Consider the following 22,559-nt stretch of genomic DNA (forward strand, 5'->3'; position numbering starts at 1 on the left):
CCTATTATACTGTGCAAAACCAGTGAAAAATACAATGCAAATCTGTACAATAATCCACAGGATATGATCAACATCCTGATCAAAACCCAAAGTGGATTACAAGTTTTCTCCTGAAAGTACCCTTTCAAGAAACCCCAAGAAGTGCTCAGTACAGAAAAAAGAGGGGGTTACTTGGTGGAGGAAGTTTGGGAACAACTGCATCCCACTCAAGCCTTCCTTAAAGGGTTCACAATTCACATTCGCTCACTAGAGAACAGGACTGACCTAAAGACATCTCAGGAACTTTGTTTATCCCAGCATTTCCAAATTTATTTAATCAATTAATATCCACAGAAAAATGGTGGATTTTAGCGGTCCAGGAAACAAGTGCAGGGAATGCTGATGTCGCTAACTGCCTTAACATTGGCAGCGTGGCCACAAGCGCTAGGAAAGGGAAAATGGAGGGGGAAGGAGGTCTTGCTGAGGCACCTTATCCCATTCATGGCCCAGGCCGATTCTTGACTGGATCAAGTACCCCCTTTCTCTCTCACTCTCTCCTTTCCAGAAAGATTACTTTATCAAACACAGTGAAGCAGTATCCGCTGGCATTACAGAAAATAGCAACAATCCTTGCTGCAATCTCTAAACTCTAAAATTTTCTTTCACAAAAAGCTCTGCCTATAGACACTCCCCTACGCTGAATTCTCCTATGCTGAATTAGAAATGTACATAAGAGATCCTGTTATGCTCAGGGGAAAGTGGTAAGTTAACTTATAAACAGTCTTACAAAACGCTGAGATAAAGATACCAAAAACCACACTTGGTTAGAAATAATATTTATTATCCCCTCCCCCCATGTACAGATTACTTTTCAGAAACATGAAGGTATTATCCACGTCCTCATCAATAACAGTCTGTAGAAAATAAATTGAATTCATATCTTGTCAACCATATATTTCCATCTTTTTTTAAAAAACAGCCAGTTTATTTTTCCATGTTAGTTCAAGAATAGCTTCAAGTTTTATTTCAGACCAAATCCAGACAATCTTTGTTTACAAGTCATTTCCTGGCAGAGCCCCTCCCCCCAACCCCTAAAAAAAATGCTATATCCTAAGTGATAAACTCTTCTTGTACATTCAGCAAACTTTATATTGGAAAAGAAAAAGAGTAATCGACATAGTTACTTACTTTCGTGCACAGTAAAAAATCTAGCTGAGCTTCTACACCCTGCTTTGCAATGATGTTTACGTAAAATAAATCATCTCTCAAGTTACAAATGTAGATACGACAGCTATACACTTAATCCACTGAAATTTCTTTCTAGTTTTTTCATCTGTAATTAAACCACCATCATAAGGAAAAACTTCATCACAAGATGTTTCCCCCCTTCCCTCAGCTATTTCTCTCTAAAAGCTTGAATCCTCTCTCAGATCATGTAGAGCTACATTAAAAGCACAGGAAAAAAAGTTGTAGCTTGCTGACATAATGCCCTTAAGTTTGCTGACATAATGCCCGTATTTTAACTTTAAAATCAGAGTTAAAGCATCACTTAATACAGCACACGTTATTAATTAATCAACAGTGTCCCACCCACTCAGAAGTTCCCTAAACTGGTTGTCTTCTCCACATTTAGTAAGTTTATAACCAATGACTCAATCAAAGAATGTGCTTGTAATAGGCTGCTGGTTTAATTTTAGAATTAGAAGTTTCAATATTGGGCTATTTTCAAATATAGAAATGCTACGAGTGGCATATGAACCATTAATTTTGTTTCCCATTACCTACAGGAAGAATTCATTCAAATAAAATTTTACAAGACAAAATGCAAATCTATATACCTATACACAGATGTATACATGTACATATTGAACCTAAGTAAGGTTTTATAAGCAATACTAACATAGTTCTGGTTATACATTCCTAAAGACTTAGTAATTGTTTTAAAGATACATGTTATAAAGAGGCTTATGCAAAAGGCAAAAATTAAGAATCAACATGATCTTTGAGGTTTTTAGTATTACTTCAAAAAGCTGTTTCTATCCCCCATAGAAGAAAACTATGCATTTATCCTAGGGAAAAAAAAAAAAATTACAAAAAGATAATGCTGTAAAGAATTAGATAATTCATGTAAAGAATTCACAAAAACTATACCGTATATCCCATAAAAGTTATACCTATTTAAGGTAAATCTCAATTATGGTTTATATCATATTACAGACATCACCATCACCTTTCCTCTTTAATAATGAGAGGGTTTAACTTTGATTTTAACTTACTTAACTAGTGCCACAGAAATTCAAGTCCCCATAGCAACAAGTTAAACAAGATTACAAAATAAGGCATTCTGCTCACATGTCATTAAAGTAACAGGCTGAATATAGTAAAGTGGGCTCTTTTCACTTTTGCAATTTTATATAATCCAAAAATTATATAGAAGGCAATCTTTACCAAAAAAAAAATTGCTATTTTTTAGGGAAACAGAAAAGCATACATAAAATCCTCAACTTTGGCTATTTCTCCTACTGCCATAAACGAGGTTTATTTTATCTATTTAATAAAGCCCAATATTAAAAATTTGGATGAAATGTCTTTGATTATACCACTTCTAAACCTGTAGCTCACACACTAAATGATTTTCCAAATTACAGATTAAATCTAATTTGACAAAATCCCTGTAGTGTCATTTAGGAAAAAAAAAAGTGGACTCAGAACACACTTGTGCTCGCTCTCTCTCCCCCCCTCCCTCACATACACACATACAAAGTACACATGCACCAACACTGACTGGTTCTCCAGAAAGAATAAAAATATTTGTCATCAAGCTGCAGCATGTGTATAGGGGGCAGCAATGCAACTTTTTTTTTAGCACAAGGTAAGAATCTGAATGAACTTTCTAACAACCAGTACCTTGAACCAAAGATTTTACCAAAGATGAACTCTAAAATACATAGTTTTTGAAATCTGGACTCGACTGCCTGTTGCACTTTTATATTAAGTGTTGCTTAAACAAAAATAGAGCATAAATTCAATATTGTACTATCTAAACATTTAAAGCAATGATTATGTCATCAACAGGTAAAATGCACCTAATCTGGGTCTTCTGAAACCTCTTGATTTAAGTTTATTGTATGATAAAGTTCTTCACAGTTTAAAATATTGTGAAGAAATATATTTATGTATAACTATATTCACATACGTATTATGTACACATACTATGTATCTGATGTACCCATAAATTTTGAATATGTGTGCCAGGACAATATCCCACACATATGCAGGAACCCTGAAGAATAGATTGGTGTGGACTATGAAATGATTTCTCAGAAATGCTTACAAATAAGAAAAGATTATTATAATGAATAATTACAATAACAAAAATTTTACCTTATTTACATAGTGCCTATCTCCCAAGAGGTAAATATGCTATATAGACATTTTCTAGTATCTCTGTGAGGTGGGGTATTGGGAACATTATCAATTCTCATTTTCCACAGCCAACAACCTGCCCAGGATCATACACTTGAACAGCGGCAGAGTGAAATACAGACATGGAACTCTCCTCACTTAGAAAGTCTCCAGTTACCAGATCAAATAGTCTTATGGTGAAATTGAGTTTCCACCACACAACAGAACTTCTACCACAAAAGATTAATTTTGAAGTCCTCATATACTTGTGATTGTGCGTTACACCTATACCACAAGGAGATCAAAATATTTTGGTTTTGGCAGATTAAAAAGTCTAACATTCAGTGTAAGTATAATTCAGTGTAACTTCTCCAGTTTATGTGCAACACAGCTGACTGGTCTATCAGGGAAAGGCGGTCAATGTCTAATCATGGCTGAAGAAACCTCATTCCAAACAGCTACTGCATGATTACAGAGAGAGCCTACAATCCTGTATTGTCTTAAAGGTCTTTTCTATCTCCACGTATGGTATACACATATAAATAAGCATTTGAGCACAAAATGTACAGTTAGCATGATCAGTTCATATTTAAATAAACAAAGGCCTTAGGGGTGAACTTTAAAGGCCAAGAGTTCCTCAGAGTGCATGTTGTTTAAAGATCGAAGATCTGGCAACTTTAGAAGAAGTTTTGTAAAAATAGAGGCCTCATTTGGATGGTTTTTCATTGTTAAGGTCCTTAGTGCACGGATGAGGGTTTCCTGCAAAGCCTCCACAGAGTTGACATTTTCTATTCCAGACCGATCTAATGCAGAGTAAGAAATAGGGAGATATGAAGGAGAGGACATATTATTAATATTAAATATAAATACAATTCTTCTTCATCAATATCAGTGAATTCAACACAAGGTTTTATACATTGGAACAAATACAATAGATAACTGACAAAGTTTTAGAAATCCCAATGGCAAATGTTTGTAGCTATTTATTGTATTATAAAGATATACATCACATACTACACTTGATAAATCAAAATTCTTTAGTGCGTAAGTATTTTTGTAAACAAAAAACTAGAGGTTCTGATTTTTTTAATTAAATGCCATCTGCTAATTTCAACTGCTTCTAAATAGCAAAATAAATATTGTACTTTAGAAATGTATTTTTAACTCATATGGAATATATCCACATTTGTGTATTACCATGTGTAGCAGGCAGCCTCTAAAACAGCCTCCCGTGATCCCTTCAGCCCGGCATCCTTGTCCTCGCATATCTGCCTCCCCTTGAGTGTGCTAGACCTACTGACTCACTACTAATGAGCAAAATATTATATTACAAAAAACCCTGTAGCTTCCATCTTAGGCACTCACTCATTCATAAAGCCAGGTGCCATGCTGTAAGCTGCCCTATGGAGTGGACCACATGTTAAGGAAATGAGGGTGTTCTCCAGCCAATAGCCAGCAAGGAACTGAATCACTCAGTCCAACAACTTGCAAGGAACTAAATCCTGCCAACAACCACATAAATCAGCCTGGAAGCAGATCTCTAGCAGAGCCTTCTTACTAGAACACGGTCCTGCCCACAACTTGACAACAGCCTCCTAAGAAACCTTGAGCCAGTGGCACACATCTAAGCCACACCCATATTTCTAACCCTCAGAAATTTAGAGAAATAAATATATGCATTTTTAAGCTACTAAGTTTTAGGGTAATTTGTTAGGCAGTGACAGATAGCTAATATACTATGCAACTTTAATACCTAGTTATATTAACCTGCATGCACTTTCATTTAGTATACTGTATTTATTAAGCTCATCATACAGATGTCAATAAATTAGTGATTTAGTATAAACCAGCAATGAAAGAAAGTATCTTAAAACATGCCAAACCTAGGTTGTTTGCCCATTGATTATTTTCATCAACAAGGGCTATTTCTTCCCTTTACAATAGGAGGCAGTAGTGTGCAAGAAATATTCAATAGCTCCCATTGAATATGGGGAACCGTTGAAGAAAAAGAATTCTACAAGGAAGCAAAATTCTCTGGCCATTTATGCCCTTTTTTAATTTTTTTTTACAAGGAGATTGAGGAAGTCTTCCATTGTAACTAGTAGCTGAAAAAGTTCACTTGCAATGCAAATACTTAGAACAAGGACTAAAATTTAATAGTAAAGGGAAATAGGGGCAGCCAGATAGCTCGGTTGGTTAGAGTGTGAGCTCTGAACAACAGAGTTACCGGTTTGATTCCCACATGGGCCAGTGAGCTGCGCCCTCCACAACTACATTGAAGACAACAAGCTGCAGCTGAGCTGCCAGAGGGGTGGCCGGATGGCTCCGTTGGTTAGAGCAGGGGCTCTCAACAGGTTGCGGGTTCAATTCCTGCATGGGATGGTGCGCTGCGCCCCCTGCAACTAAAGACTGAAAACGGCAACTGGACTTGGAGCTGAGCTGCGCCCTCCACAACTAGATTGAAGGACAACGACTTGGAGCTGATGGGCCCTGGAGAAACACACTGTTCCCCAATATTCCCCAATAAAAAAAAATTAAAAGAAAAAAAACAGTAAAGGGAAATAGTTTAACTCTAATTGCAGAAAAATGATGAAAATAGGTTTACCTTACATTTAATAAATTTGGATTATTATTACAACTATGTGCTAATTCCTATGGAAAAAGAAACAAATGAATGTTACTAATTAGTTTGGGGGGTCATAATTTTTCAGATAAAATTGTTAAATGGACAAAAGACCTCTTCTCTTGACATTTGACTTTAGCCACATAATCATAAGAGTCATCTTTGCAAAATTAATTAAAGCCTTCAGTAATGCTTCTAAGAGCTTCCCCTGCGTTTAATATTCAAGTAATTGTTTTCTTTAACATCCTTGCAATTTATTAATTCATTCACCAAACACTTATTGAATGTAGGTGGTAATTGTGATAGGTGCTAAGGAATTAGCAGTGAACATAGCAAACCAAAATTCCTTCCTTTAGAGAGTTCATATTTGGGCAGAATAATTGGTTTGCATCATATCACCAGTAATTTATAATACCAGACTGGGAAAGAATGACAGTGATCCCCATAAACAAATAATCTAGACGGGCAAAGAAAGAAACAATAAGTGGGGAAGGATATCTGAGTTAGAACTAGCAGTATTATTAGTGGTTGATCTTCCAGAGACTCTTTTGTGTTTGGACGACCTACGCTTCTTTATGCAACTCAGAACTTCAGAGAAATGGACATCTACACCTAAAAATATAAATTGTTATTAATTTTTCTAAAACCAGGGTTTCACGATTTCAAGACCAAAGAACCTAACTACAAATCTAGCTTGACTGTGAAAAAACAATCCTCTTGAAATTGTAGCAATAGAATACACAAACTGAACTGGAAATTCATCTTATAAATGATGCACTAAATGCTACACTATACAGGTTAAGTCATGATACTTCTGCTTCCTTTGCTGGTTCTTTATCCCTCTCCCGAGCGTGTACTCCTTACAAAATATCCTCTTTATGGATATTCACGTCCTACAGTTTTTCAACAAAAAGTTCGATGAGGACAACTAAATCCATGTCTAGATGAGCCTTGGTCTCACAACTATATGCCAGTCCCTAATCTTCCACTGGAAGTGACTACTACCATTTCACACAATCTGAAAAGAATTTACCTTTCCTGTATAATTCCCCTACTTTCCATGGTATCAAGATCCTTCCAGTCTCACAGGAAAACGGAGGAAGTCTTCCAGGAAAAGATCATGCTTGAGATTTCTCTCTCTCTTCAGCTAGAGCTACTCTGTTACAAGCAATATAATGGAAAGGCTTTGAAACTTGACTAATACGAGTTCAAATGCCTGTTCAGCTAGTTACTAAAAATGTGGCTTTGGGCAAATTATTGAACCCTTCTGTTCCTCAAATTCCTTTCTGTATAACTGAAGATAACAAGTCCTAGCTCATATCACAGGTCTGTTCTGAGGATAAAATTACATAACGAGATCCAGAAGTTAACTAGCCTTTCTTCTGACAACAACCAAAACAAAACAAAAACCAGAAGGCAACTGTAGATTCCAAGAAAAACAAAAAGCTATTTTAAATATGAAACAAACTGCAATGTTGAATTCTAAGCAATTAACAGAGAATATAAAGGAACAGTCCATTTGTTGTCTGATACTTGGGACATTCCCGTGTGGGTGGCGCAGGTTTGGGGCAGAGCTTTGTATCGCCTTGGCTACCGTTGCATCCCCACTGCGGGAACACTACGAGCACTACTTACATCATCATAATACTGTAAATGCGGATCTTTTTCCTTTTCAATTTTTAGAATCAATTGATAAATAAAGCATGGAAAGTAATCACAGCTATGTAACAGAATGTGAATGTTTTAATTCTTGACTATATAAAAGAAATGGTATGGCAGAAGCAGCCAGGATATGGAGAAAGGAGGAAACTAAATTACTGCCCCCCTGAATAATGAGAGATTCTCTATCTAAACTATCTGAGAGATTATGTTAAAGTGAAGAATCAAAAAATGTGAGCATATTAAAATTATAAAAACCAATAAAGTAACTGAAAAAGTAAAACATAAAAATTGAGAGGGAAAACTACGAGGGTAGTTTTATTTATCAATTGTATCTACTAAATAAAAAATGCTAACACCTAAGCACAGTATTTAGAGCTGGGTGGCCAAACATCAGAACAATCAAAAAGGAAGATGGTGAGAAATATAGTTTTCTGAAGAATAGTCTGGAAGTAAAAGAAGGAAAGAGAGAATTTTCTTTTAATACTCTTCTGTAGTTGTTGTATTTTATTTTCCTAACTAAATACTGCTTTACAAATAACAAGAGTCCTTTTTAAGTGGTAAAGATTTAAATTTGACATGAACCCTATCATATATTTAAGTTAAAACAACCTATTATTTTAAAATGCATGGAACTGTGCATGTATATATGTGTTGCTTGTATATCTTCATATATAAACATAACAAAAATAAGAATGCATGTACTCCTTTATAATGTGTTTTCCGCTTAGTATGTCAAACATGTCTTATACACCATGTATCAATAAGCAGGCAAATGGGTAAGTGGATGGATAAGTAAATGGATAGAGAAAGACCCCTAATGCTAATAGTGATGCTTTTTGGTAATGATATTATCATCTTAATATTTTCTAATTTTTCAAAGAACCCATATTATTCTTATGTTCGGAAAATAAGGCTTTTTCAAAAGATTAAAACAAAATAAAAATAATGTTCCTGGTGGGAAAAACAAATGAAGTAGCACAGTTCCCAGCAGAGAGTTCCCGTTCAACTCGCTGGCCTTCGTCACTTCCTGTGAACTATCTGTGGGACACAGCCCCTTCCTTCTCCACCTCCTCTGCCATAACTCATTTCAGAAGAGTTCATTCCACTATCTCATACCTAAAGTTATTCCAACAGCCTCTCAACCTGACTGTCCGGCTCTAATGACCCACCTGTCTAAAATGCTGGACCAATGTTAAAGCATCACTTTGCTAAAACCTGGTCATTCCTCCACTTAAGAAGTTGCACTGTCTTTTACTGCCCCATATTTTAAGTTAAAACTTCTCTGCTCAGTTCCCACAGCTGTCATTCCATAACCTGGTACCCCTAACGTGCAAGCCTTCTGTCCCCTTCCCCGATGTACACATCAGGCTCTGGCCCCTTCCCCTGCCCCATCTCGTGTTCTCCCACAAGGTTCCACCAGTTTTTGCTAGAAAACCTAATAATCCACCCTTCCAATTCCAGTTCCACGTCCATCTTCCCCACAAAGCTTCCTCAGGTGATTTTATCTCCTTCCCATAACTCCCATTTACCTCAGTCAGAGCCATGAGTTAGTATATAAAGCTTGTTGTGTTAGTTGTCTCTCCAAATAGAACATAAAATACTTTGAGAGCAAACTTGTGTCTTAATGCTTATTCTGTCTCCCCCTGAGCACCTAGCACATAAAGCATATTCATCAGATAAAGCATGAACAAGTATGGATTACCTTTAGTTTCACAGTAATAGATTTATTAATCTGATGTCAACTCAAACCATTACTAATCAATCACTTATCAAGAAACTCTGTGAAATGGTCAAGTACAAGAGGCATTACAAGGTACCTGAGATAACAGGAATCCCTTACTGACACATTCCTCCCATACTATTCCCATATCATACATGCATTTTTAGCTCCCCAGGGAAAGCGGATCAGAAAAGGTAGCCAAATTATGCTTCCAAATGGCGTAAGTCTTTATACCACTGATGTACAGGCCCTTTATGATACACAAAGAACTTACTCTCTTTAAGAGTTACTGATTTATAGTTCAGTTGCATAATCCAGGGCCAGAACTTATACTTTCACAGTGTCAAGCACATTTACACAGCAGGAAGCAAATGGGAAGCTTGAAGTATATCCTTTCGAAATACTGTAAAGTTCTCAACAAATGTTTTAAAATAAAGTCAGAGATACCTAAAAGTGGCTGGCACTTACTTATGTGTCCCCAGGAAAGTCACTGTATCCTAATTTCTAATTTGTTATTGGGAGTAATCTCTGCCTTAATAGTCTGAATTGACATACTTTGGTCAGAAGTAACTGTGATATAAATGCAAGGTGGTAGGGAAATTGAGAAACGCCATCAATGACTCTCATAAGTAATTATTAAATGTTAGGACCCCAAAGTCTTAGTCACTCAATGTGACTGACCCCATGCCAGGCTCACATGATACAATCCCTACCTTTCTAAGAATGAGGAAACCGAGACCCAGAAGGATCCAATTACTTACATCTGAGCCACACATAAAATTCAGTGGCAAAGCTGGGTGAAAGCCTACAACTCGCAATTCACCTACTGCTGTAACAAACCACAGATACTTTGAACATCTCCAAGTAACCCACATACTATTTTAATTAAAACTTAGATTGATATTAGAACCACCTACCTGGAGAAACACAATGTTCCAAAAATTAAATCCATGAAATAATGATTTAGACTCATAAAAAATTATTAACAAGTGCTAAAGACTAAGAGTGGTAAATATAAGGCCCAGATCTAAACATCGTTTTATTACTATATAGCATTTCTGACTTTTACTGTCATGATTAAAAATAAATTACTTATGTAAAAATAACTGATTAACATAGTTTACCATCTTCCTTAAGGCCTTCTTCCCTCCATATAGCTTGCTGGAACCTAATTCACTGCCACCTTCTCCCCAGTTGGTCACTATATTCTAGCTGTGGCACAATTTTGAACCAGCTGGCTTACCTGCAGATACCAGGACAACTGCTGTAAACAAACTCATCTCTTCATCACTAAGTTGGAGGGCGTTCAGCTTCTCACTAAACTCAAACATAGAGTTTAGCAGATCCCCTGCTCCCATTGAGTGTAAATCATCCACACTATACTTCTTTCCACTTAAAAAGGTGACCGTACGCTCCTTTGCATCAAACAATGACGCAAACCGTACCATTAAAACCTGGAAAAAGAAAAAGACTTCAATGTATCTGGAGAAGTTCAATAGCAATGCTAAGAAATAACTCAGTATTCAAGTCAGTTAAGAAACATTCTACATATACACGAAAGCTGTAAAGGAAAAACTGAGTTTATTTTCACCCAGAATCATTTCCTTAAGGCAAATTCTCTACCAAAGCAATAAATATTCCAAGAAGAACATCAAAAAATTCTAGCCACCCCTGGCAGAATATGTAAGTCCTGTGATACTCTGAAACTCTCTTAATAAAGATTCTGAAATGCAAATACAAAATTAAAGCAGGCAATAATGCCAAGAAATGTGAAACTGGGCCTTGGCCAAAGGCATTGCAGGCACTCTTTACGCTACCAAGTATAGCACATAGTCTCTAAGCTCCAGTAAAAAGAGCAATAATTCAATGCACTAACACTTAGAAACATCAAAACACCAAATGGAGCCAAGGCAAACACAGCAGATGAACTCTAATTAGACTATTTCAAGAAACCATAACCCAAAGACACAATACATACAAAACTATTACAGTAAAAGTGTTCCACACACCAAGTTATAATTGAAATCCAAACCAAACCAGTCAACAGCTGCTTACCTACAGCCCTCCCTCCACTACAGTAAATGGTGACATCTGCCATATATTTCTCTCATAATCAGTGGAACATGGCACAAAACGCCTTCCCTTTGCAATGCTCCCCAGCAAAGCCTTGTTTTGCCAAAGACAATCCAAAACAGGGCGAGGCCTCAATGAAGATGGTGCTGGCCTAGAACACGGCAATCCCAAGACAAACCACAAGGAAGAAAAACCCAAGTTCTGGAGTCTGGGATTTACGTTCCAATCCTGACTGTGTTAGGAATTTACTGGTAATCCAAAAACCGTCTCTTCACAACTCTGGGCTGTAGTTACCTAACCTCAAAAATGGGTGAACCGAACTTAATCACTGACATGGCTTTAAATCTTAAGTCTAATGTTTTCCTTTGAACCGAAAATCCTAACCTAGAGGTGTTACTTTTGAATTACACCATAGCTATTTCACTTATGAATAAATATGGCTTCTCTGTTCTAGTCCAGGCACCCCAGACAACAGAACCTAAGGCAAAAGTTTATGTACTGGCACATGTGAAAACAGGAGGGAGGAAAAAGGAAATGAGACAGGGAAGGAGAGCAAACATTAGCAATATTTACTGAGCTGTCCACCACTTATTATCAAGGACAATTGAGACATCAGTCCTGTGGCACCATCTAGGGAGAAATGAAAATACATCCCCTGGCTCCGTTCCCCCACTGATCACAGATCTGGCCCACCAGACAGAAAATTCCCACCGACCACCCTGCACTGCAGAATAAAGTACAAGCGAGCTCCCAGCGAGTCCGAGCTTCTCACACCTCAGCAGCAACAGGAAGCCCTGGAGCAGACAGGGGAGAGGCACCTACGGAAGCCCAAGGAGAGGCACTGTGTCCTACTCAAGCTGGCAACAGTGGCTGCCCCAGGCCCCGGCAGAAGGCATCACAGCAAGAGAAGCTGGTGCCGAAAAAGTCGCCATGGATTCTGGAGTGATGCGAGGCCAAGAAAATCTGAGGGAGCACATAAGAGACATCTGATATGTCCCCAAAATAGTCTACATTCTCCAAAAAGACAAAACCACATTCTAGTTACCCTTCATATTCTGCACTGAAATTAGTGAATGCCAGGCGAGGCGTTCAGCAAGTGTCCACCCCTGAAAGCAGTCCTGGCGCCTTGAGCTTGTATGCTGGGCATGCAGAGTATTTATATTTCAAGTCCTACATAACTCTAGTCTCTTCCCAAGATCCTGAAATGATCAGGCTTTTGTTGGTAGTTTCAGCCTCTGGACTATAAATATTTGTGTAGAAAAGAATGAAATGGTGCATGAAAATAAAATACTACATGCCCTGCATTCACATTCAGAATAAACAAAACCTACCTCAAAAGTCCCAGCTTTTAACAGGTTGACCTGGTCGTGCTGAGAGAGGTCTCTGAATCCAGGAATACGCTTTGCAAATTCTACCACTTCTTTCACTGCTGGGGTAAAGCTCATTGAAAATTCTTCCCAGATTTCATGCCCTGATTTTTGAGGATCCACATATGGAGACTTACTCATTGGACAAACCTAGTGTACAAAAAACAAAACAAAAAAACTCTTAAATTGTGAGAGGTGGTAAAGAAATTTCAAAAGTGGCATCTCTGAATCATTGGAAATGCCACCATGAAAATAACCCTCAGATGCTACTGATAATAGCACTTTCTCTTTGCTACTAGCCTTTTGACAGAAAGCCTCACAGCAACCTAATTTAAATAGAAATTAACTTGTTATCCTGACAGAGGCAGCCTGAGCAAAACTGAGATCCCTAACAAGCTATTTTAAAAACCTGTTGCACAGGTTTAAGAGTTTATTTTGTAACACTGCTGCCACCTTATGCTGGTTTTAGGTTTTCAAACAAATTCATACATATTTACTTGATTCTCAACTCTATTAGTTAGTTAAGGGCAGGTATTACAATTACCATTTCTTAGGTTTGAAAATGAGACTCTAACAGGTTTAGTGACTTATTCAAATTCAGCTAGAAGTCACAGACCTAGATCCCCGGGCCACATTCAGTTAATTTTTTTTTTTTTTTTTAAAGTGTGTTTTTCCGGGACCCATCAGCTCCATCTCAAGTAGTTGTTTCAATCTAGTTGTGGAGGGCACAGCTCACAGTGGCCCATGTGGGGATCGAACCGGCAACATTGTTGTTAAGAGCACTGCACTCTAACCAACTGAGCTAACCAGCTGCCCCATTGTTTATATTTCAAAACTCATTTTTTTCTAATTGGGCACAATCACAATGTTGTAATTTCAAAGAGGAAAAACAGTGAGATGCCTCACTTTTTTAAAACGGTCCTAACCATTTATTTCATAAACACTGACCACTGACCTCCACTTGTTCAATTAGGAAACACTGACTGGAGCTACAAGGTGTACCTTCTAAGTGAGGTTGGAGAGGGAAAAATAGAAAGCAGGAAGGTATAAAAACACTAAAATGATTATGAAACATGCACCGTGAACTCTATTAGTAAAATCAGCCTTTAAATTTTCACTTAATCCATAGGAGATCCAGGAATGGAGTGATTTTATAACTATGAAGAATATCACAAAATTAGAACCTAAAGTCTTACAGAGTCTTCCCTACTTAAGGCAGTCACTAAGTCTAATAAAAGATAAGGTCACCTTTCAGATCCATGAGATCAAATACTTGCCAGTGACCAAAAAAATCTAACATAAGGATTGGGATACTGTCAACTATTTTGAAAAATAAAAAAAGACTATTTTAAATACGTGGCTGTAGAAAATACCAAACACTATCAAAGGACCTCATGATTTAAACTGGAAATGGTGCTGTACTGATGTTTTTGGTGAAATTTCAGCTGAGCATAAACACTGTATTTTCATGCAGACTGGTGTCTTTGATGAAAAAAAAATAACCTGAATGATATGAATAACATAACTCATCTCACAGGACGAAATCCTTAGAAGCCAGCCTATTAAATTAAAATATTACTAAATTCTCACACAATGAAACATCCACGTTCTATATCCAAAGACCTTTTTGCAGTACAACGGTTAAAGAAAACTCCTTACAAAGAAACGAAAGAATTACTGACTGTGACAGGCTAAAAGATCAGCCCTAAGAGACAATCCCAAAGCTAGTAAGGTAATGATTAATCGTAATACTTAAATTTGGAAAGGTATTTCTGAGAATTAAAGGACCAATTCTGCATGATCCCTATTTTACATAAAATCCTAATCCCAAGCATAGTATCAATCAAATCACATGTTTGTACCTAACTCGGTGTGGAATTAGGTCATTCAACAAATGATGTTTATTAAGTATTTGACCTAAAATATTGCACAAACCTGATTCTATAAATCCCTTAGGTTTCCTGACACCCTTACTTCCACCCTTGAAGTTGGAATATTCCCCACATAAAAGAAAACCTTCAAAGCTTTCTGTGATACAAGGTGAGCAAAAAAAATTTAATTTCACTATATACCAGATGCATTCTCCCTCCATTGTTGCACAGGTAAGTATTCTTGTTCTCATTCTGAGAAAATCCATCTATCGAAACTCTATCACATACTCTTTGAGTATAAGCATTGGAGAAGTTCATACAGTGTCCATTTGCAATACAAATGCCATGCCCGTTCGGGTAATGCAGTATGTTCCTCCCTTTATACTGTCCATTGAGATTCTGCTGGCTCTCATTACAAGGAAAATGGCTGCTAAGCCCACTGCCACAATGGTCGTGATTTAAATTATACTGCTCCATGTTCTTGGAAATCCGTTCTCTCTGGGGCTGCATGGTCTCTGCTGAGTTTTCTCGCTGCTCTTGATTATACATAAAGGTATCCTTGTGGGCTCTGGTCACCAGGCCAATCACTTCTTCTTTTGCAAAGTCAGAAGAGGGAGGAGAAGAGCTTTTGATGTTTTCTTGCTCCAGCTGGGGCTTGGGTCGCAGCTGTTCCTGGGCTGGTAAGGCTGTTTGTTCATGATGTTCTACTAATGTGTCATTCTGCAAATGACCACTGAATTGGCTGTTCATCATGGTCTTCATCGCACTTTGCATTTCAATTAGCATTCTCTGTTTTTCACGCTTCGGAATACGACCGAACCGAACAGCTATTGAAGAAAAAGATATTTAACATCTATATTCTAAATAAGACCAATATGTACAAAAGAATAACACAAAATGATATCTAATAGCTATGGCTTCTATTCACACAAGTAAAGAGTATCTAAATGTCTCTGGCCAAATTACGCTCAACTTACTTACAGGTTGTTTTTGATGTATCACAGGAAGTGGGGGTAGGAGGGATTTTCCATTTCTCTACCAAAACAAAGCTAAGGAGATCTATCTCTTGGGTATTTTATAAGCAAAATCTAAAAAAGAAATACAAAATTCACTAATGAAAATCACAGCTTGATGCAAACCAGCATGACTACACAGCACCTTGTTAACAAGGCCAAAGGCTCGGTTCTTAAGAAGGCACGTGGGATTCAGCTGCCCACATCCATCAACATTAACAGAATGTAGTAGGTACAATCACTCCCTTAACATCTGACCTTTGTCAATGCATTTCCATAACCTCATTCTCAAAACCTAACATTAAATGATCTGCTCTACAAGCTTCTTCAAAAAGAAAATCTTAAAAACAAAACAAAAACAAAAAAAACCCACGGTCAATAGAAATGGGAGTTACTGAAACACAAACTTGCTGGATTTTAATTAAAATCAATGAATAAAGATGAAATCGTTTGGCCTCCATTATTTTAGAGGCTAGTCTTAAAATGTGTCTGTCTCCAACATTCCTATCCCTGAGAGAAAGAAAAAAATAACCTCTTTCTAGTCTTTTTTATACAGAGATAATAAAAGTTCAATATACCCACCCAGCAAGAAAGCCTTACTAATCTAGCTGTATCTCCAACATTATCAGACAAGCAATTCCATCGGGTTTCATTCTACCTCTATTGCCGCTCCTCCACAAATGATTGCCGTTTTCATTCTTGTGGGGCGATCACAATACCCATCAACTTTGGATTACTATTTACAGTGCTCTAGAAAATTTTTCAGGCAATTAAAAATTCAACCATCCATCTCTGAAATCTGTTATTCAAGAAGCTCCTTATTGCAACACTGTATTTCTATGTCAGTAAGATATCAGTTAGAGTAACCTAAGGGATTGCTTCAATGACCCTTTCCTAGATAAATATGAGGTTCATTCTTAGCCATTCTTAATGAGCCCTACTAAACTAACCCTCTGAAAACCTTACTACTCTGTTATGTTGCTTAAAACAAAATGAGACTATCCAAAAATGATTTCCCTAAGCATAACAGAAGAGTCAAATCTTCCAGTGATGTCATCCACAGATAATACTAACAGTCCGGCAAATTACAACTTTTATTTCCCATGGGAATGGATGACACCAGAATTGAGCAACCTCCTCCACTCCAGCCCCTAATGTTTCTTTCAATTTTGCATCTTTCAATGGACTCAGAATCTGTGCCCTAAAACACATTATCATCTCAGGGCTGAGAAAGTGCTAAAGATAATTCACATAAGGAGAAATGGGTTCATCAGGAATGCTAAGAAATTATGGAGAAAGAACCACAAGAAAAATTAAATCCTTTTTATGGGAAAAACAAACAAACAAACAAACAAAAAAACCTTTCAAATTGTGTAGGGGAAAAAAATGGATCTTTTTTTTTTTTTTTTTTTTTTACAAAAATCAACAAAAAAAGAAGTGAGCCAAAAGCTGTTTCTGGGGTGATGCTGCTAAAATTTGACTAATGAATCTGGCATCCTGCAAGGCATCAAACATGTTTTCTAAAATCTGCTTCACCACAAGCATGACAGGGCCATTGATAACTGGTTTATTGCTCTGGTTTATGCTGAGGAAGAAAAGCCAAGCTCCATGTGCTTTAAGAAAGAACACTCTTTAAACTGGGAACATACCATCTCTCGACATTCCAACAGACAGACACTTTTTGAAGCGACACTGCTGACATCTGTTCCTGTTCATTCTCATTATAGAACAGTTTTCATTCTTCAGGCACTTCTTGTACTGGATGTTTTGCTGAATGCTTCTCCGAAAGAAACCCTAAGAACAAAGGAAGACGTACCCATTCATTTAAAAACATCCAGATGAACTTCTTGTAAGCACCCACCCCCCACGCCTAACTATCCAATACGTTACTAGCACACCTGGGAAATAATTTTGGCTTAGAACAGAGAGAAATATAATCTTGACACATAGAATGTAACTGCATTCTTACCAGTATCAGTAAGCACGTACACCTACTAGCCAAACAAAACTCTTCTTCCCTTTCTTCCCCTTGGAGAACCTTGGTGCTTGCCAAAGAGCCCTAGGTACACTTTACCCCGTTCCCAGCCCCTGCCTCATTTTCCAGCTCACACTTTAATCACATACAAATTCCAAAACTCTTGAAATATGACTGATTTTTAAAGAGTTGACAGAAAAATGTGTTCCATAGCTATAATTCCCTTGCTAGAGCTAAGGATTACATTAATACAGCCTGGTCCTTCCTGGATCATTACCTGCTGACACCAGCAAGGCCTACTTATATGTGCCAGATGTTCCTGGCTGCTTGTCAGCGACAGGTAAGTGTCACACCACACACCCACAGGCCAAATAATGATCCAAGAAAAGGCAGTTACCTGCTAGATAGCTACACATAACTGCCTTCACTACACAATTTGAGTACATGCTCTGTGATAGGTATTCAAAGATCTCCAGCTTAATAGTTCCAAAGAGAACAGAAAAGTCAAGAACACAATTACCAGAATTATTCTGAACTGTCGTTTCCTTGAATATCATAACTAACCACACATTTCATGAATCTATATTAGTAATTGTGAGATACAACATTTTTACACTTTATTACTGCAATACTATACTTGGGACACTATAATATCTGAGTCAGACACACCTTTAAGAGGGTATAGAACAATTATGTGCATTTATCAAGAATACATAATTAGGCTCATTTTGCCTGTACTTTGATTTCTCTAGCTATAAAGTGAGAATGATGTCTGCTTTACAATTACTTCACATTTCTGAGGAAAAAAAACCAAAGTATTTACAGAATTTTTTTTTTTTTTTTTTAAAGGAGGGCGCAGCTCATAGTGGCCCATGTGGGGATCGAACCAGTAATCTTGGTGCTACCGTGTTTCCCTGAAAATAAGAACTAGCCGGACCATCAGCTCTAAGGCGTCTTTTGGAGCAAAAATTAATATAAGACCCAGTATTATATTACATTATATTATATTATACTATACTATACTGTATTATATTAGACCTGATCTTATATTGTAGTAAAATAAGACCGGGTCTTATATTAATTTTTACTCCAAAGACACATTAAAGCTGATGGTCCAGTTAGGTCTTATTTTGGGGGGAACACAGTACCAGCACCACGCTCTAACCAACTGAGCTAACCAGCCACTCCAGAATTTAAATGGTGGGAAAAGCGCTATATCTATATAAAATACTGACTAGTCTTGTTAAGTGACCCAGCCATTAAGAGTTACCAAAATCACAATTCACTGAGAGCTACCCCAGAAAATATTTCCTCTTTCATCATGTATATTCATTATCTTGCTCGCCCACCATATCCTGCCAAACTGGATTCCTGCTTCTGGCCTTCAGTCAGAGAACAGCAAGAGCAAGTGTCTTGATCATGTTAATTTTGATACTCAGGAAAAAGGAATGTGCCAGATTTAAAAAGAGAGAGAGAGTCTCTGGATATAAGTAGGAGGAACAAAATATCTCATCTGGAATGATGTGACAGGCACTCTAAGATATATTCAACTAAACTTACAAATATAATGAGCTTTACCAAACACTCAGTTTATACTCAAGTTTCTTTTACTCACTTGGCATTACTTCCAAAGCTACCACATTTTTTTAAGTATCGAGGAATTATTCCCAACTCCTAGTATCTGACATGTCATAATGACACGGCACCTGATGAGACCGTTCAAAGTTTGGTTTAAACTAAGTTCCAACAAGGCAGGAAAGCCCCGTCTGTTTTGTTCCCTGCTGTTTCTCCACCACCTACAACAGCACCTGACACATGAATGAATAAGCATTTGTACACTTAGTTTCATACCATAATTAAGTTTGAGATAGAAAATTTATTTTGATCAAAATGTTAAGAAAAAAGAAATACATTGAATTAAAAATATCTTTTTCAAAACAAGTTGTTTATACACTACATAAAATGCTTAAGACTTTAAGGGGAGCAGCTGACGTCTCTCCTCCTCCCAGATTATCCACTATGGAAACTAGCAAACCTAATCAATTTCTTTAATCCCAGAATGAGTACTTTAAAGAAACAAAAGCATGCATTACCTTACAGCCTTCACAAGCATGAACTCCATAGTGGAATCCTGACGCCACATCCCCACAGACTTTACACAGCAGAACCATGCCACTAAATTCTAAGGTACAAAGAGACACAAAAGGGAAAAGATGGAAGAAAACTGTCAACTGTTTACTTTCTTTCCAATTGCATATTTTTGTTCAACTTGTTAAGTACTTTAAAAAGATACAAATCTACTTTCATCATATAAAAGAAAAATCTTTACACCAAATTAACAAAAGCCATCATAGTTTTCCTTTAAACACAGTTTATGGGCCTGCCAAAAATATCTCAGAGAGTTGGTTTTTGTCCTTTCCGGGTGATTTTAAACATACCCTGAAATTCTGTAAATCTAAAACCAGATATGCAACCAGAACTAAGCAAACAATTCTTCTATACAAGAATTAAGAAGTGAGGCAGAGAAGTTGATCAATAAAAAGTGCTAACTGTATCTCCACAGGCTGTTCACTTAACCTACAGGCAGCAGCTAGGTCCTGTTCCTTCCTGATCCTTCCCTACACCTGTCCATCTTACCTCCACACTCACTCAGGGATCCAAATGCCACTACTCATCTGGTTATCCCAATCCTGCTTTACTTCCGAATCCCAAATGTCCCTCCCTAGCTCCAGCTTCATGAAAGCAAATCCCTTCCCACTGTAAGTACTCTGTTCTAGAAACAGATTCAGTACCAGTCCAGAAAAAAGATAACGATGAAAATGTGGCAAAGGGGGTACCCTAGAGGAAACACGGTAAGGCACAGTACATAACCACGTATCTTGCTCTGCGGCAAGAATCAGTTATGACAGCCCCTAGAGGCTGTAACTTTCAAATCATCACTGATTTCTTACCCAACTACTTGAACTATGATTACCCAGAAAGGAGTGAAAATTATACTCCGAAAAATATAATGGTCTCCCAAATGAAAAGCTGATAAAGTGAGCCTCACCTACAATTAATGGCACCAACGTTTAGAAAACTAACTTACTTGTCACTCCACTATGACTCTTTGTCATCCCAGGTGCACTGGATTTGCTTGTTTTCATAGAACAATCTACTCGATCACTCTTCAGGATGCCTTCAATATTGGAGAGCTCACCATTCTTGGGATTACCATTGTTATCTGAATTAGAGCTATTTGGAGAAGATGGAACAGAAGAGAAGGAGGACTGGAAACTATTCTCAGAACCCTCACTGTGACAAGAGGCAGGGCTCGAGGCTGAGCTGGAAGAACTGATATAGGCAATCACACCTCCTAGAAAAGAGGGGGAAATCAGATAATTAGATACAAGATAATGTGTACTTTCTTTTTTTTCAAATAATGCTACCTATTATTTAAAATTAGTACAAACTTTTACTTATGAAAACTAGGCATACAGGAGAAAGACTCCTTCCTGTGAGCGTGTCCTGGGGAAAAGGCCAGAGTGGGTGGGCAGGAGGACAGCAGAGCTTTGATCTCAGCAGTGTTTCTGCATGTGGGCTCCACAGGCTAAGGAGAGGGAGGTCTGGTGCTCGGCAGACCTGCTAGCTGGGGTAGAAGGTGACCTGGTGGTGTCATTGAATCATATAGGATAGAGCAGGACTCACTAGGGTAAAAGAACTGTGGGTTTGAGTCTCAGGAGGTGGTGGTGGCAAGGCCTTGACTCTTAGGACAGAAAGGGGTCATCAGGCCGGGAGGAGTGCTGCTCCCCTCCCAACTCTCCAGCTAAGGCTGCGACTGTGGCCTGAGCAGGGAAGGCTCAGAGAGGCTGGTGGTCAGTCCCGGGGACAGTGTCATCTCCTCAGAGGCCCAGGCCTGGGCACAAGCGAAAGGATCACTCCAGTTCTCCATATGGGCTTGAGGCAGATGGCCCGCACTCCCGGCTCTGCCTCCTTCTCTTGGTGTTGGGGGTCTCAAGCCATACATCAAACTTCCTTCTGCCTTTCTTGCATCCGCTGAGGGCCCTCAGCACGGTCTCCTTGGCACAGAGGTCCGGGAGCTCCTGGGTGGGTGGACACCATATAAGCTCCCTCTGTGCTCAGGAGGAGCGATTTTTATAGTCACCAGGCTCCAGATCTGTCAGGAGTTGTAGGCATTCCAAAGACACCGCTTCACGAAACTCCTGATTGCCAGAAAAATCCAGCCACATAAAGTACTAACGGGGTGGCCTGCTGAGAAAGCATCTCAAAGCCTCAAGTACCATTGCCCTCCAGGCTGTGGTGTAGTACCAGCCGGGTGGTATGGTGGGCAGGGCTCGGATCAATACCCAGCGCTTCCAGTGGATGTGGGTGACTTGGCACTGATTCCAGACCCGCTGGCTGCGGGTGGACTTGGGTCGTGGGTACCAGCGCATCCAGGCAGAGCGGTGCAGGGCGGCCATGACCATGCTCCGGTAGCTGCACACGATCGCTGTGTGGCAGCGTCCGAGCCTTAGAGGGGTGGGGGCTTAGGCTCCCAGATGGTCCTGCTATTTGCCAACATGAAGTGCGTGGGGCTAGGCTGACGGTTGACACAGGAGGTGCAGAGACAACAAGTGGGGAGTCAGCATGTGGGAGCCCTCCTCATACGTGGTCCTGCACACACCAGGCTACAGAACAAGTACACCAGAAACTCATCCGATGCCCCCTGCTCTCTGAGGCCAGAGGAACCTCCAGTTCCCCACTGCTGGTCCCAGGCACTTCGTTCTGGGCAAAGGGGCCTCGGCTTGTGGAACTGACACCTCAGATTTGTAGCCCTTACCCATTTCCAGTTATTTCACAGCATGTTGAACTTCTTGAGTTCATATCCAACC

The 22,559-nt window shown here is 38.6% G+C and overlaps 1 protein-coding gene across 15 annotated transcripts in view; it reads right to left on the bottom strand.

Annotated features, from left to right (window-relative positions):
• Positions 1-22,559, bottom strand: part of NR1D2 (nuclear receptor subfamily 1 group D member 2) — a 120,086-nt gene that overhangs the window by 88,798 nt on the left and 8,729 nt on the right. For 12 of the 15 annotated variants that reach the window (XR_012489648.1, XR_012489642.1, XR_012489643.1 and 9 more), the window contains exons 2-7: positions 20,777-21,043; positions 19,782-19,870; positions 17,363-17,507; positions 14,902-15,527; positions 12,794-12,979; positions 10,633-10,843 (exon numbers count right to left, since the gene is read on the bottom strand). Coding sequence is in view for 4 of the 15 variants with exons in the window: in XM_074312749.1 (XP_074168850.1) it covers positions 10,633-10,843; positions 12,794-12,979; positions 14,902-15,527; positions 17,363-17,507; positions 19,782-19,870; positions 20,777-21,043 (1,524 nt within the window). In the remaining 11 variants the exon portion in view is untranslated. Of the gene's footprint in view, positions 1-799; positions 4,188-8,053; positions 8,113-10,632; positions 10,844-12,793; positions 12,980-14,901; positions 15,528-17,362; positions 17,508-19,781; positions 19,871-20,776; positions 21,044-22,559 lie in introns of those variants that run through there. The other 3 variants (XM_019745232.2, XM_074312748.1, XM_074312751.1) reach the window with 3 other exon arrangements.

This window comes from Rhinolophus sinicus, linkage group LG10 (genome assembly GCF_036562045.2).
Source record: "Rhinolophus sinicus isolate RSC01 linkage group LG10, ASM3656204v1, whole genome shotgun sequence".
Taxonomy (NCBI): Eukaryota; Metazoa; Chordata; class Mammalia; order Chiroptera; family Rhinolophidae; genus Rhinolophus; species Rhinolophus sinicus.